Source organism: Chiloscyllium plagiosum, unplaced genomic scaffold, assembly GCF_037043375.1.
Source record: "Chiloscyllium plagiosum isolate Xiang-an unplaced genomic scaffold, Cpla_swu_hap1 HiC_scaffold_37, whole genome shotgun sequence".
Taxonomy (NCBI): domain Eukaryota; kingdom Metazoa; phylum Chordata; class Chondrichthyes; order Orectolobiformes; family Hemiscylliidae; genus Chiloscyllium; species Chiloscyllium plagiosum.
This window is the reverse complement of record NW_028270175.1, coordinates 15,380,083-15,394,729: the sequence shown is the minus strand read 5'-3', so window position 1 is coordinate 15,394,729 and position 14,647 is coordinate 15,380,083. Positions and strand designations below refer to the sequence as shown.

The 14,647-nt window shown below is 41.2% G+C and overlaps 1 protein-coding gene across 4 annotated transcripts in view; it reads right to left on the bottom strand.

Annotated features, from left to right (window-relative positions):
* Positions 1–14,647, bottom strand: part of prkcz (protein kinase C, zeta) — a 431,548-nt gene that overhangs the window by 374,022 nt on the left and 42,879 nt on the right. For 3 of the 4 annotated variants that reach the window (XM_087980378.1, XM_087980379.1, XM_087980380.1), the window contains exon 2: positions 13,076–13,197. The exons of the other annotated variant lie outside the window; for it this stretch is intronic. In XM_087980378.1, the coding sequence (XP_087836504.1) occupies positions 13,076–13,197 (122 nt within the window). The remainder of the gene's footprint in view (positions 1–13,075; positions 13,198–14,647) is intronic. 4 annotated transcript variants of the gene reach the window in all.

The window sequence follows — 14,647 nt, the reverse complement described above, 5'->3', positions numbered from 1 at the left end:
GACATCCAACATTTCCTCCTGTGTAATATGGACATTTTTCAAAATGTCACCATCTATTTCCCCACATTTTGTATCTTCCATGTCCTTCTCCATAGTAAACACTGTTGCAAAATACTCATTTATTATGTCCCCCACCTCCTGCAGTTCCACACACAAGCGGTCGTGCTGATCTTTGAGGGGTCCTATTCTCTCCCTAGTTACCCTTTTGTCCTTAATGTATTTTTAAAATCCCTTGAGATTCTCCTTAATCCTATTTGCCAAAACCATCTCATGTCCCTTTTTTGTCCTCCTGATTTCACTCTTAAGTACATTCCTACTGCCTTTACACTCTAAGGATTTACTCAATCTCAGAAGTCTATAGCTGACATATGCCGCCTCCTTTTTATTGACCAAAATCTCAATTTCTCTCATCATCCAGCATTCCCTACACCTACTGGCCTTGCCATTCATCTCAAACACAGTGTCTCTGGACTGTTATTACCTTATTTTTGAAGGTTTCCCATTTTCCAGCTGTCCCTTTACATGCAAACATCTGCCCCCAATCAGCTTTTGAACATTCTTGCCTAATACCATCAAAGTTGGCCTTCCTCCAATTTAGAACTTCAACTTTTTGAGCTGGTCTATCCTTTTCCATCAATATTTTAAAACTAATAGAATTATGGTCGCTAGTGCCAATGTGCTCCCCCAGTGACACCTCAGTCACCTGCCCTGCCTTATTTCCCAAGAGTAGGTCAAGTTTCACACCTTCTCTAGTAGGTAGACCCACAAACGGAATCAGAACATTTTCTTGTAGACACTTAAATTCCTCTCCATCTGAACCCTTAACACTATGGCAGTCCCAGCCTATGTTTGGAAAGTTAAAATTCCCTACCATAGCCCCCCTATTATTCTTACAGGTAACTGAGATCTCCTAACAAATTTGTTTCTCAATTTCCATCTGACTATTGTGGTGTCTAAAGCACAATCCCTTTCTTATTTCTCAGTTCTAAACAACTTCCCTGGATGTATGTATTCCCAGGAATATCCTCCCTAAGTGTAGCAGTGAAGCTGTCCCTTATTGGAAATGCCACCCCCCTCCTCTCTTGCCCCCCCTTTCTATCTTATTAAGCTGCCAGTCCTGCCCATCCTTGAGACATGTCTCTATAATTGCTATGACATCCCAGTCCCATGCTCCTAACTATGCCATGAGTTCATCTGCCTTCCATGTTAGGCCTCTTGCATTGAAATAAATGCAGTTTAGTTTACCTCATTCTCTCCTTTGTTCCTGCCTTCCCTGGCTGTTTGACTTTCTCTTTTTTCCAAATGTACCAATCTCAGACTAATCTCTTTCCTCACTATCTTTCTGAGTCCCATCACTAGTTTAAATACTCCTGAGCACCTCGAGCCAATCTCCCTGCCAGTATATTAGTCCCCTTCCAATTCACGCGCAATTTATCCTTCTTGTACAGGTCACTTCTACCCCAGAAGAGATTCCAATAATCCAAAAATGTTAACCTTACTCCTCTGCACCAGCTCCTCCACCATGCATTCATCTGCTCTATCAGACCATTCCTGCCTTCACTAGCTCTTGGCACCAGGAGTAATCCAGATATTACTACCCTTGAGGACCTCCTTTTTAAATTCCCACCTAACTTTCTATATTCTCCCTTCAGAATCTCATCCTTTTTCTTTCCTATGTCATTGGTTCCAACGTGTACAATGATTTCCTGTTGGTCCCACTCCGCTTTGAGAATATTCTGCACTCTCTCAAAAGATATCTTCGATCCTGGCACTAGGAAGGCAAAACACCATTATGATTTCTCGCTGTCGGCAGCAGAAACAACTGTCAGTGCCTCTGACTAGACAGTCCCCTACCACAATCGCTTGGAACCTGACATACCCCTCACTACTTCAGAGCCATTCTTGGTACCAGAAACTTGGACGTTTGTGCTGCAATTCCGAATCTATCAGCTCCTACATTTTCCAAAACAGCATACTTGTTTGTAATGGGAATAGCCACAGGAGACCCCCGCACTACCAGCCTCCCTCTCCTACCTTTCCTGGCGACAACCTATCCAACTGACTGTTTCAGTAGCTTTTCTCCCTTCCAATAACTGCCATTCATCACACCCCCAGCTCCTGCCAATTCTTCACTGCCTGTAACTGCCGCTCCAACCAATCTATGTGATCTGATAGCATTTGCAATCAAACACACTTATTGCTGTCATAATCATGAGTAACATAGAAATTCTCCCTCATCGCCCACATTCAATAGAAATAGCACATCACTCTCCTAAAGGCCAGCTTTGCACCTTATTCTACAGAAAATTGCACAGTCTTACTGCTCCAGGCTAACTTATTACCATGTTTTATATTTTTGAAGTTTAGTGAAAAGATTGACCTCAAAACATCTAACCAAAAATAACCCACTCTATTCATTATTTAAAAAGACAGCAAGATTACACGTAAAAACGATGTAATTATCTGCTCCTGTGCTGTCAGCTCTCCCCCACATGCTCCTCCAAGGTCAGCTACAAATTTTGCTGTTTGTTAATTATTCTTAGATCCATACTGATGTCCAGAAATACTTGAACTCAAAAGGCAATAGCTGTGCTGAGTCACTGCTGTGCCACTGCTGTGCCAGATATCAGTGTAGAGGTTTCTTTCTCTGTTTCTCTTCACTGATCATACGGCCACTGTCTTTGTTCTCTTCCTCCTTTTTAAATGCTTTTGTTTTGATCTTTTTTTGTTCCAAAGTAATGCAGCAGTTTATAAAACAGTAATTATTGCTCATGTAATTCAAGGAATTCACCTTCAACACCTAAGATACCTCAAAAAAGGAGAAACTCTTACACCCAAAATATTTTCCTGTCCTCCATCTTGGTAAACCCAGAATCTTATTTTAGTTATGAAGAATTGAGTAGCTACTTAAACATCTGCCACTGTTTATCTGCTGTCTTATCATTTCACCTTCTCGCCCAATCTACCCAGGCCAAATCTGTCCTCATGCCTATGTAATTTCCTGTATTTAATTCCAGAACACTACTGTGGGAGTCCATTTTCTCACCCCTGAACTGAATTTTGAATTTTATCATACTATGGTCACCACTCCCCGTGTCGTCCTGTTCATACCTCAGTCAAGCAAAATGCTCAGAGACATTGTATAGTTTTACCTTTGTCATCTCTAATCTGGGACCTGGAGGGAGGGAGAGAACAATCGCTCATGTGTACAGGGACACGAGTTCTGTCCTCTCTGGAACGGCAGTTTCCTGAATGAATTATATCGTCACTTACAGTGAGGAGCATCCAGATAAAGCAACATACATATTGATTGGGTGACCGTTACAATCAGTGAGTGTTAATAGTAAAGATTAAGCCATCTGCTGTTACGCAATGAATGTTGTTAACTGGCTTCACAATGAATACTTTTCCCCTTGTTAACTCACTTTACACTTCCAATGTTGTTGAATGGCTCTACATAATGAATGCTTTTTCACCTTGTTAACCCATTAACCTTGCCTCCAGCACCCTATTGTTAACTGCAAGTTCTTATCTGATCTAAGTCATGCTCAGCTGAACCTCTTGTTTCGCAAAATTTAACTCTCCCTACTTGGCCATATCTGACACGCATTCTCACCTGAAGGATCCTTAACTTGAATGTCATCAATTAATCTCTCTTCAATACACAATGTCAAATCCATAGCAACCTGTTTCTCTAATGCAAGCAATGAACTCTGCCTCCTGGCTATCCTTGTCAATTTGATTCTTCCAATCTATGTGCATGATAAAAATCATCTATGATTATTGCTGTACCTTTTTTGCAAGCCTCTAATATTTCCTGCTTTACACTGTGCTGCACTGTAGAACTATTCGGGACTGATAGATTACTCCTACCAAGTACTTTTTTCCTTGGTTGTTTCATATTTCGACCCTGACAGATTCATCTTGATTGCCTATTCTTATGTCATTTCTCATGACAGCACTGACCTCTTCCTTCCAAGGCCATACCGCTTCCTCTTCCTTTCAGTCAATCTTTCCAAAACACTGAGTATCCCAGATATTCAATTCACAGACCTGATGTCCTTGTAAGCACATCTCAGTAATTGCTACCAAATCGTACCCATTTGTTTCTATTTGCACTATTAACTCATTAATTCTGTTTCGAATGCTTTGTGCATTTATTTACAGAGCTCTTAAATTTGTTCCACTGTTAAATTTCCCTACTTTTTTTTTATAATTTCTTGGTGCATAAAGGCACCTGTTCTGTCCCTCACCTTTATGGTCTAGTAACCATCTGCATTCTTATCTCCTCTACGTTGGGTTTTCTAATTTTCCCCCCATTTAGTTTAAAGCCATGTGGAAGTCTTCTAAAGACTAGTTGATTAGAGTGAAGGCCAGGCATGTTCTTGTCAAAATAAAAGGACAGGAATGGTAAGACTTGGGACCCTATGATGACAGGGGAAATTATCAATTTAGTCAAAAAAAAAGGAAGCACACCCAAAGTCCAGACAATTAAAAACAAATCCTTTGAAGAATATAAGAAAAGTAGGAAGGAGCTTAAACAGGCAGTTAGGAGAACTATAAGGAGCTATGAAATGTATCTGTGGAGAGAAATCAGAAACTTAATGTTTCGAGTCAAATGACTTTTTCCTATCTATCATCAGTTCTGAGGAAATGTTAATGTATATGCGAAAGATAGGATGGGGGAAGAGGGTAAGGAGTAAACAATAGGTGGGAATAGAGCCCAAAGTGAGAGAGAGACAGAGAGAGAGAGAGAGAGAGAGAAGAAAAAAGATTTACAAGGATATTGCCTGGGTTGGAGGATTTGAGCTACAGGTAGATGCTGAATAGACTGGAGCTGTTTTCCGTGGAGCATTGGAGGCTGAGGGGCGATCTTATAGAAGTTTATAAAATCATGCGGGGCACAGATATGGTGAATAGACAAGGTGTTTTCTCTGGGATGGGGGAGGCCAGACCAAGAGGACATGGGTTTAGGGTGAGAGGAGAAAGATTTAAAAGGGACCGAAGGCACAACAATTTTGCATAGAAGGTGGTCCATGTATGGAATGAGCTGCCAGAGGAAGTGGTGGAGGCTGGTACAAATTACAACATTTAAAAGGCATCTGCATGGATGCATGAATAGGAAGGGTTTACAGGGATATGGGCCAAGTGCTGGCACACAGGACTAGATTAGGTTAAGATATCTGGTCGACATAGACGAGTTGGACTGAAGGGTCTATTTTCCCGCTGTAGAACTCTGACTCTATAGCTCTTGGACAAATGAAGGAATGGATAACAATCTGACTAGAAGGGTGAAGAGCTATTAATGGGGACAGAGTGGTTAATAATGAATTATATTTAATAGCAGACTGTGAGATAACACCAGGTGTGGGGGGCTTGGGGTCCCTACCCTCCCTTCTCAGACACATATTCCCGACTGGGAACCCTCCAACCACAGGGGATGAACTTGGACTTCACCAGTTTCTTCATCCCCCCTCCCCCCACCTTGTCTCAGCCGAATCCCTCCAGCCAGGCACCGCCTTCCTGACCTGCAGTCTTCTTCTTGACCTCTCCGCCTCCATCCTACTCCGACCTATCACCCTCACCTTGACCTCTTTCCACCTATCACATTTCCAACGCCCCTCCTCCAAGTCCCTCCTCCCTACCTTTTATCTTCTCCTGCTGAACACTCTCTGCTCATTCCTGAAGAAGGGCCTGTGCCCGAAACGTCGAATCTCCTGTTCCCTGGATGCTGCCTGACCTGCTGTGCTGTTCCAGCAATAAAGTTTCAACTTTGATCTCCAGCATCTGCAGACCTCACTTTCCCCCCTCCTTTCCCTTGTCAGCCTTCTGCAGGGACCTTTCCCGCTGGACATCCTGGTCTCCTTTTCCTTTACTCCCAACATACCCAACAGCAACACAGCACCTTCCCCAGCGACGGCAGAAGGTCTCACATCCAAACGTTTACTTCCTTCCTCCTCAGTATCAAAGGCCCAAACACGCCTTCAAGGTGAAACAGTGCTTTACCTGCACACTCAATCTACATTTCCTGCTCACCATGTGATCTATTCTACATTGGGGGGATAAAAGTATAGACGAGGTGAACTACATTCTGTCTGCAAAAAAAGGCTTGTGTGCTTTCAGTTGCCTGCCACTTCAGCACACCATCCTGTTCCCGGACCAATATCTCATCTCAGGTTTGCTGCAGTGCTCTAGCAAAGCTCAGTGCAAGTTGGAAGAACAGCACCTCATTTCCACCTGGGAACCCTGCGGCCTTCTGGACTCAATATCGAGTTAATCAGCTTTAGAGCTTAAGCTCACTGGTGTCCTCACTCAAACCCCCACACAGCTGGTTTTATCACACAGTCTGCTATTAAACATAACCCATTGCTAGACATTAACAGTCTCCATAAATAGCTATTCACCCTCCCAGCCCTTTCATTCTTTTGTCTGTCCAACTGTTCTTATCTCTCTGCGCTCAATCCCCATCTATCATTTACTCCTTTCCCCCTACCTCCTGCATATTAATCAACACTTCCCTAGCTACCATCAGTTCTGATGATGGGTCAGTTGACTTGAAATGTTAACTCTGACTTCTCTCCACAGATGCTGCCAGGCTTGCTGAGCTTTTCTAGCAATTTCTGTTTATCTTTCTGTTTTACAGCATCCTCAGTTCTTTCAGTTTTTATAGGCTATGAAATGTTCTTGGCCAGCAGTGTTAAGGAGAATCCCGAGGCATAAATTAGGAGCAAGAATGTAGCTGGAGAAAGATTAGGCCCACTAAAGGAGGGAAATTCTGAGTAGAGCCAGAGGTAGTGATTAAGAACATCATATTGGTACTCACCAAAGAGTGGGACATAAGGGATATTGAGGTTAGGGAAAGGTGTGGGAATACTCTCAATGAAGGGGGAAGCGCTGGGTGTCTTGAAACGCATTAAGGTAGATAGGTCCCCAGGATCCTATGGGAGGCAAGGGAGGAAATAGAAGGGGCCTGGACAGGTATCTTTGCATAGTCTTCAGCCTCAGACAGGGTTTCATAAGATTGGAGAGTGGGGGGTATTGTTCCTTTGTTTTGGAAGGACAACAGAAATAATCCAGGTACTTACAGGCCAATGAGCCTGATGTCAGTGGTAGGAAGCTATTGGAGAAGATAACGTGAGGCTGGAATTATTCACATTTGGAAGTGAATGGACTTGTTAGTGATAACATCAAGGGTTTGTGATAAGAAGGTCATATTTAACCAATTTAATTGAGCTTTTTGAGGAAGTGACAAGAATGATTGATGAGCGAAGGGTAGTGGATGGGGTCTAAGTGGACTTTAGTAAGATGTTTGATAAAGTACTTGATGGCAAGCTGGTACAGAAGGTAGAGGCTCATGGGATCTGGCATGAGCTGGTTGGACAGATTCAAAACTAGCCTTGTAAAAGACAGTAATGGTGGAAGGGTGTTTTCAGATTTAAAATGAGTAACTTGTGAATTTTTGCAACATTTAGTGCTGGAACCTTGGTTGCTTGCAATATATAAATAAATAATATGGAAGACAGTGTAGGTGGTCTGATTACTAAGTTCGCAGATGACACCAAATCAGTGGAGTCGCAGATTCTGAGGCAGATTGTCGAAGGATACAGTGGGATATAGATAGATCACAGATTTGGACAGAGAAATGGCAGATCGAGTTTAATCTGGACAAATGCAAGGTGACACATTTTGAAAGATCAAATTCAGGTGTGGCTTATACAGAGGGATCTGGGTGTACAGGTCCACAGATCCCAGAAAGTGGCAACACAGGTAGGTCAGGTGTTCAAGGAGGCATACGCTACCCTTGCCTTCATCGGCTGGAGCCTTGAATATAAAAGTTGGCAAGCTATGTTACAACTGTACAAAAAAACTTTAGCTCAGCCACATTCTCAATATTGCATGTAGTTCAGGTCGCCACACTTCCAGAAGGATGTGGATGCTTTGAAGGAGGTGTAAAGATGGAGAGGTTGAATAAATTTGGACCATTTTCACTGGAAAGATGAAGCTGAGGGGTGACCTGGGAGAGGCCTCCAAAATTATGAGGGGTATAGATAGGGTGGAAAAGTTAATTGCAAGAGGACATAGATTCAAGATGACAGGGGGAATGTTTAGGGGAGAAATGTGGGGAAAATATTTCACACAGAGGGTGATGGGTGCCTGGAATGCAGTGGAGATGGTGGAATCAGACACATTGACAACATTTAAGGGGTATCTTGATTGAAGCATGAACTTGAGGCAGAGGATAGAAACCTCCAAAATAATCCTTTCTTTAAGAGCATCATACGATTGATCTACTTTCAATGCCCTTATCCACCTACCAAAACTACGTGGTTTGATCCTTTCAAACTCTACGTACATTTGACCAGATTCCCTCCTGAGAATCCTAAAATGTCATCTGTAGGCTTCTGGCACTAGCTTACATGCACTCAAGGGCAGCATGATGGCTCAGCAGTGTCAGGGTCCCAGGTTCAATTTCACCTTCAGGTGACTGTGTGGAGTTTACGCATTCTCCCAGCGTCTGCTTGAGTTTCCTCTAGGTGTTTTGGTTTCTTCCTGCAGTCCAAGGATATGCAGGTTAGATGGATTGGCCATGTTAAATTGCCCAGTGTCCAGTGATATGCAAGCTAGGTGGATTAGCCATGGGAAATGCAGGGTTACAGGGATGTGAGTGGGATGTTCCTCTGAAGATCAGCATGAACTTGATGGTCTAAATGGCCTGCTTCCAAATTATATGATTTGCGTGACAAGATGGCAATTTTCACCTCCTCACATTCCCCAGATACCTCCTCCGATAGGGAGCCATATACCTCACTAACCAACTTAGTTTAGATCAACAACATCCACATGGTCACCGGCTGTTTCATTTGTTTAGCCACTTGCTCAAATGAAAAAGGTTTCTACATCCTTGTCAAACTTAGGTAATGCTTGAACATATTTAAATATCACTGAAAAGAGACATGCTGTTGAAGATTTTTTGCTTCTACTCATCAGAACAGAACCACAGGAATGCCAAAACACAAAGAAAACTACAGATTGTGCAGCATGAAAAAGAGGGCGTTCATTGGTTGGCCCCTCACCTGACTGCTAATCAACCCCAAACGTAGTAAGAATTGCACTAATATCTAAATTTAAGATCAAAATCACACAACACCAAATGATCATTAAATTATGATGTGGAGGTGCTGGTGTTGGACTGGACTGGGCTGGACAAAGTTATGATCAGTTCAGCAGGTCAGGCAGCATCCGAGGAGCAGGAGGTTCGATATTGCGGGCATAAGCCCTTCATCAGGACTTATGCCCAAAACACCGACTCTCCTGCTCCTTGGACGCTGCCTGACCTGTTGTGCATTTTCAGCACCACACTTTCGATTCTGATCGCTAGCATCTGCAGTCCTCACTTCCTCATAATTTAAGATCAGTCAGGCTCATAGTGTAGCTCACTTACACATGACACAAATAACAGAAACTTACATGCAGGCTATATCCTTTGCTCACACAGAGAGCATGCTCATGCATTGTGCTTTTATTAAGCAAACAAAAACTGAGGAAACAGTCATTGCACTGCATTCCCCTTGGCAATGCCATGACCACTGAGCTGACTTTCCAGATTCAAATGCAAACAAAACCTTAGCCATTAAGTTTGCCTTGGTGCATTCTTCATGGCAATGCCGTGATCAGCCTGAGATGACTTACCAACTACAGTGAAATTACAATGAGTCAAATCCAGATAACCCAAACCTACTAGCCATTTCCATTATCAGGAGTTCAAATAAAGAATACCCGTGATAAACCAAAGTTCCAGATTGACAATGCCAGATTTGCTAGAGCACAAAATCACAGACAGACCTGCAGCAAAGGATGGCTCAACTGAATAAAAACAACTTATCTTCTGCACAGTGAATAACCAGCAGTTATGGCAGCAATAACAGATAATTAGCTGTGAAGTAGTCATGCCTAGGTCCTACAAGAAGATGCATCGAGAGACAATTTTAATATGGATGAGACCAGACCATTTTACTGGCTTTTACCAGATCACACTTCAATGTTCTAAGCTGAAATATGCATCGGTGCTAAGAGAAGCAAGCAACACATCACTCATTCATTCATTCATTGGCAGTATCTCGCAGATCATGACTGTCTTCCACTCTCCAATTCCGTCGGTAGCGGTACAGACTGATGCGGCAACTGCAAGTACTGTTACATTTGGGGCTGAAGGTGGTCACTGGAAAGGATGAATGGTGCGTTGGTGAGACAGCGCGAATTTTGCCTAGTTTCCGCTTTTTCTCAGTGACAAGTCACCAGGTGCTTGATGCCTTTTCAAGTGCGCCTCTTTCATTTGGGAGGGTTTTGGGCAAGTGATTCCCACGTGTCTGTGGGAATGTTGAACTTCACCAGTGAGACCTTGAGGATATCACTGAAGCATTTCCTCTATCCAGCTGGGGCTCATCTGCCATGTCACCACCATGATCTTCACAAACATGGAAGGCACAGATAAACCTGCTGCTTGTCTTAGTGAAGTCCAAGATTCCATAGTGCTTCACAAATAGGTTAAGAAAGATCATCTCTATGACCTCCAGCATTTTTGAGATATAGATCAGGAAAATGGACAAGATTTCAATCAAGGTTTACTCGCTGAACTGGAAGGTTCATTTTCAGACGTTTCATCACCCTCCTAGGTAACATCTTCAGTGGGCTTTCTGTTTTCTATATATGTTTGGGTTTCTTTGGGTTGGTGATGCCATTTCCTGTGGTGATGTCATTACCTGTTCGTTTTCTCAGAGGGGATAGTAGATGGGGTCGAACTCTATGTTTAGACCCCATCTATCACCCCCTGAGAAAAAGAACAGGAAATGACATCACCAACCCAAAAGAAACCCAAACATATAAATAGCAGAAACCATTAGCAGTGCTTCGTCCAGAGGCCCACTGAAGATATTCCCTGTAGGGTGACGAAACGTTTGGAAATGAACCTTCCAGCTCAGCGAGCAAATCTACATCCAGAACTAGGTCTACTAAGTTTTCCATTAGTTAACTTATTCTAAATTCCACTTTATTTTGCACATGTTTCGACTGTAGTGTTTAAATAAATTCTGTTTTGCTTAAGGCTGAGTGGTTTGACCAATTATATCACACCTGGAACACCCACTTCACAACTGCCTTTAAATTAAGGAAAAGTTAGAGTCTAGGCTACCTTCTTAGAATATTCTGAGGGGGTCTGACTTGGTCCAAAACAACAAACATGTGGAAAATAATTTTGACTGTATTAATGACATGGTGGACTATTTTGCACTCATCTGAAGACAGAACTTCAAACAGAAAAATATGACTTCAGTTTTTACAGAGTTAATTCTCAATATTTTTCAGTGCCTTTCAGTGTACAAGGTCAGGCTATTGTGACAACACTGTCGCTATAAAATGGGCTTTTCATTATGGTTTCTTTTAAGAGAGATTGAATTAAGTATTGAGCTGTCTGTGCTAAAGTAAACAACTTGTGGGACCTTGAGGCTTTTTTTAAAAGTTGGAAGAGGCAGATCGGATGGGGTGTGGCCAGCTCTTCCAGACCAGGTTTTCAAGTTTTTTTTAAGCTTAAAGCAGTTGCTGTTGGAGTCTCGGCAGGGTTGGCAGCTGCAGTAAATGTCCCTTTGCTGCTCCGCTGAGTTTTCCTTTGATTTTCTTTTGTGTCTCTCTGCCACGGGTTACACAGGACTTCTGACTTTGCCTTTTTGCGAAGGGATGTGTTTATGGGATGTTACTATATTGTAACAGCTAATGAGTAACAGTTACTGTATCTGTTAAGTTTTCCAATCGAGTTAGGTTATTGTAAATGCTTCTTTCTCCTGCTGTATTTTAACTATAATGTGTGAATAAATTGTTTTGCTTAACATAGAGTAGTATGACCAGTCAAGATGCTTCTGGAACACAGCACTTTATCTTACTTTAAAGGCAAACATAAAGATAGGATTTCAGCTAATTTCTTAAATATTTGGAGGGGGTCTGGTCTGGTATAAACACAACTGTAACATGAACAAATTGAAACAAACAAATGAATTCCATGTATAAAGAACAAAAATCGAGTTACATAAGGCTTTCCTCAACTATCTTGAAGCTCCACTTAATACATTTGTGGGTGGGCATCCTGTGTTTGCCTTATTATAATTTTACTGTAATGAGTATCTTCTTCATATAGTTGTTGCTCCCCTTAAAACTTGGTACACATCCAATTCAGTCCTGATGGGCTATACTGAAAATCTTCAACAGCATGTCTCTTTTTCTAGCGATACTTAATGTTCTATACTACAAAGTGATTAAACATAGCAATACTAAACAAAAACTTGCTCTTTCTCTGCTTAGAAGATTCCTGATGACTGAGATTATAAAGTCTTATTGTGACGTATAAGCAGGCACAGGACAGAATCTTAATTTCAGTTTTCAAGGACTTCAAAAGATTGAAATTTGCTTATTAGTTTCAAGGCACATTTCAAAAGCATAAACCAGCAAGCGAAGCTGCCTGAAATTAATTTGTTGTTGGATATAGCAGCTCACCTGGATACCATATCAAATGCTGAATTTAGTTGAAATTTCAAGTAAAAGGACATTTTTTTGAGAAATATTGCCTTGCCTTCCTTTAAACTTTCATAGAACCAGGCAAACTTAAACAACCATAAGGAAACTTTCATCAACCCACCATTGAAATGGTAGCCACATACATAGCACGTGTTTGAACCCCAATGTCCAATGGCAAAATTTGAGTTTAATGGTGTCTCTGTGGGGCAGTGGTGGTGTCCCTACTGAGTCAGAAGGTCCTGGTTCAAGATCTACCCAATCCAGAGGTAAGTAATGACATCTCTGAACAGGTTGATTGGAAAATAATCGAGAAAGCAATATGTGAAGCCATGGAAGTAAAACACACTTATTCCAAGGCATTTATGACTTACAGGATTTTGCAATTCTCCTCAGTCACATTTTTTTCCGGTCTGCACTTTACCAACATCTCTCATTTGTTCAGTCCGCAACTTTGTATTCGTTTACACTGCACAAAGCACAATTAAAATTGTTTATAAACAATAAGTTTTCTTACCTTCATTATCAATCCATTTCAGAGTAATAGGTTGATCCTGCTGTAAACTGCACATATCCCTCACTTCAGAGCACATTCCATTATAAGTGATCGTAGGATCAAAATCAGTAATAAGTATGTCTCTGTTGACAGCAAAAGTACAGCAATTTAGCAAAGCTTTTTCCACCATTCCTTAAATACAGATATGCATTTGCCTAATGGAAACCTCCATATTTTGACATTTTATAACAAACATGAACATTGTATGAAACACACAAGCTAAATAATTAATTTATTTAGCTTATTCATAAACCTGTCAAAAACCATTCTCAGTAAATGAACCATAGAATCACATGAAATGAAATAAACATTTTGCTTTATTCATATTAAAGTGCCAGAATGTATTTTTGAAACAACATTTGTAGCTTTTACGAAGGGTCATGAAATAAGAATTATAGCGAGTAAACATCCCAATTACATCTTTTATTTTATCCATGCACTAGAATTCTGTGTACTATTTATGAAGGAAACAGAACATGGACAATGTAGCACAATACAGGTTCTTTGGCTCTCAATGTTGTGCCAACCTTATCCCAGTTTAAAATCTTTTATATGGTGCCTTAAGTGTGAAAAACCTTCAGCTTTGACTAAGATAAGGATTTTGTTTAAAAACAGGCAAATGAGTAAAAACAGGTCAGTGTGAAAACAGCCTTACAGATCATGCCAGAGTCCATGTTCATTCTGTATTCAGTTAGCTGATTATTTTGTAGCAGCCACAAGGAGGTTATCACTTGCCACAATGCCCTTGGGAGATACAGAAAATGGCGACATGGTACGGTTTCTCATTTCTGGCCAATGACGTTAACTGAGAGAACACGCGCACTAACCATTGAATGAGATATGGTTATAGCTTTTCTCACCCAAATCAGATAACTTTATATTTATCATTACACTAACTCTAATGCCAAAAATTGTCGTATGGATAAGCTAGGAGAGCTTCCTCTAGCCACACACAATACTACTATAAATACAAGGCAGTGGTTTTGCAATAGAGAAAGTATATACAAATGTACTAAAGCCCTTTGAGAGCATAAAGTAAGATGTTGTGTATTTGATTTTTAACGGGCATTCAATAAGTGCTACATAAATGGTTAGTGCATGGAATAAGGACTTATAGCACTGGAAGTGATATGTGTGTTATATTTGGCAAATAGGGAACAAAGAATCTGGGTAAATGGGTGTTCAGGTTGGTGACCTCTAAGTCACAGAGTGGCACTGGGATCAGAACTGGGGTAATCAACTCTTCACTGATGACTTGAATGGAGAGATGGACAATTGCAGTTAGATTTTCTGACAATATGAAGATAGGTAGAAAAGTTTGGGAAGAGTAGTCTGCAAGAGACTTTAGATATGTTAATTAAGTTGCAAAATAGCAGACAGGAATATATTGAGAGAAAATGTGAGGTTGTCTCCTTGTTAAATTGTTTAATATTGTTAAGTGACAAAAAATTGCAGTATGTTATAATACAGAAGCTCTTAAGTGGTCTTGCAAGTGAGTCACGTGAAAAAAAGATCAGCAAATAATTAAGGCAA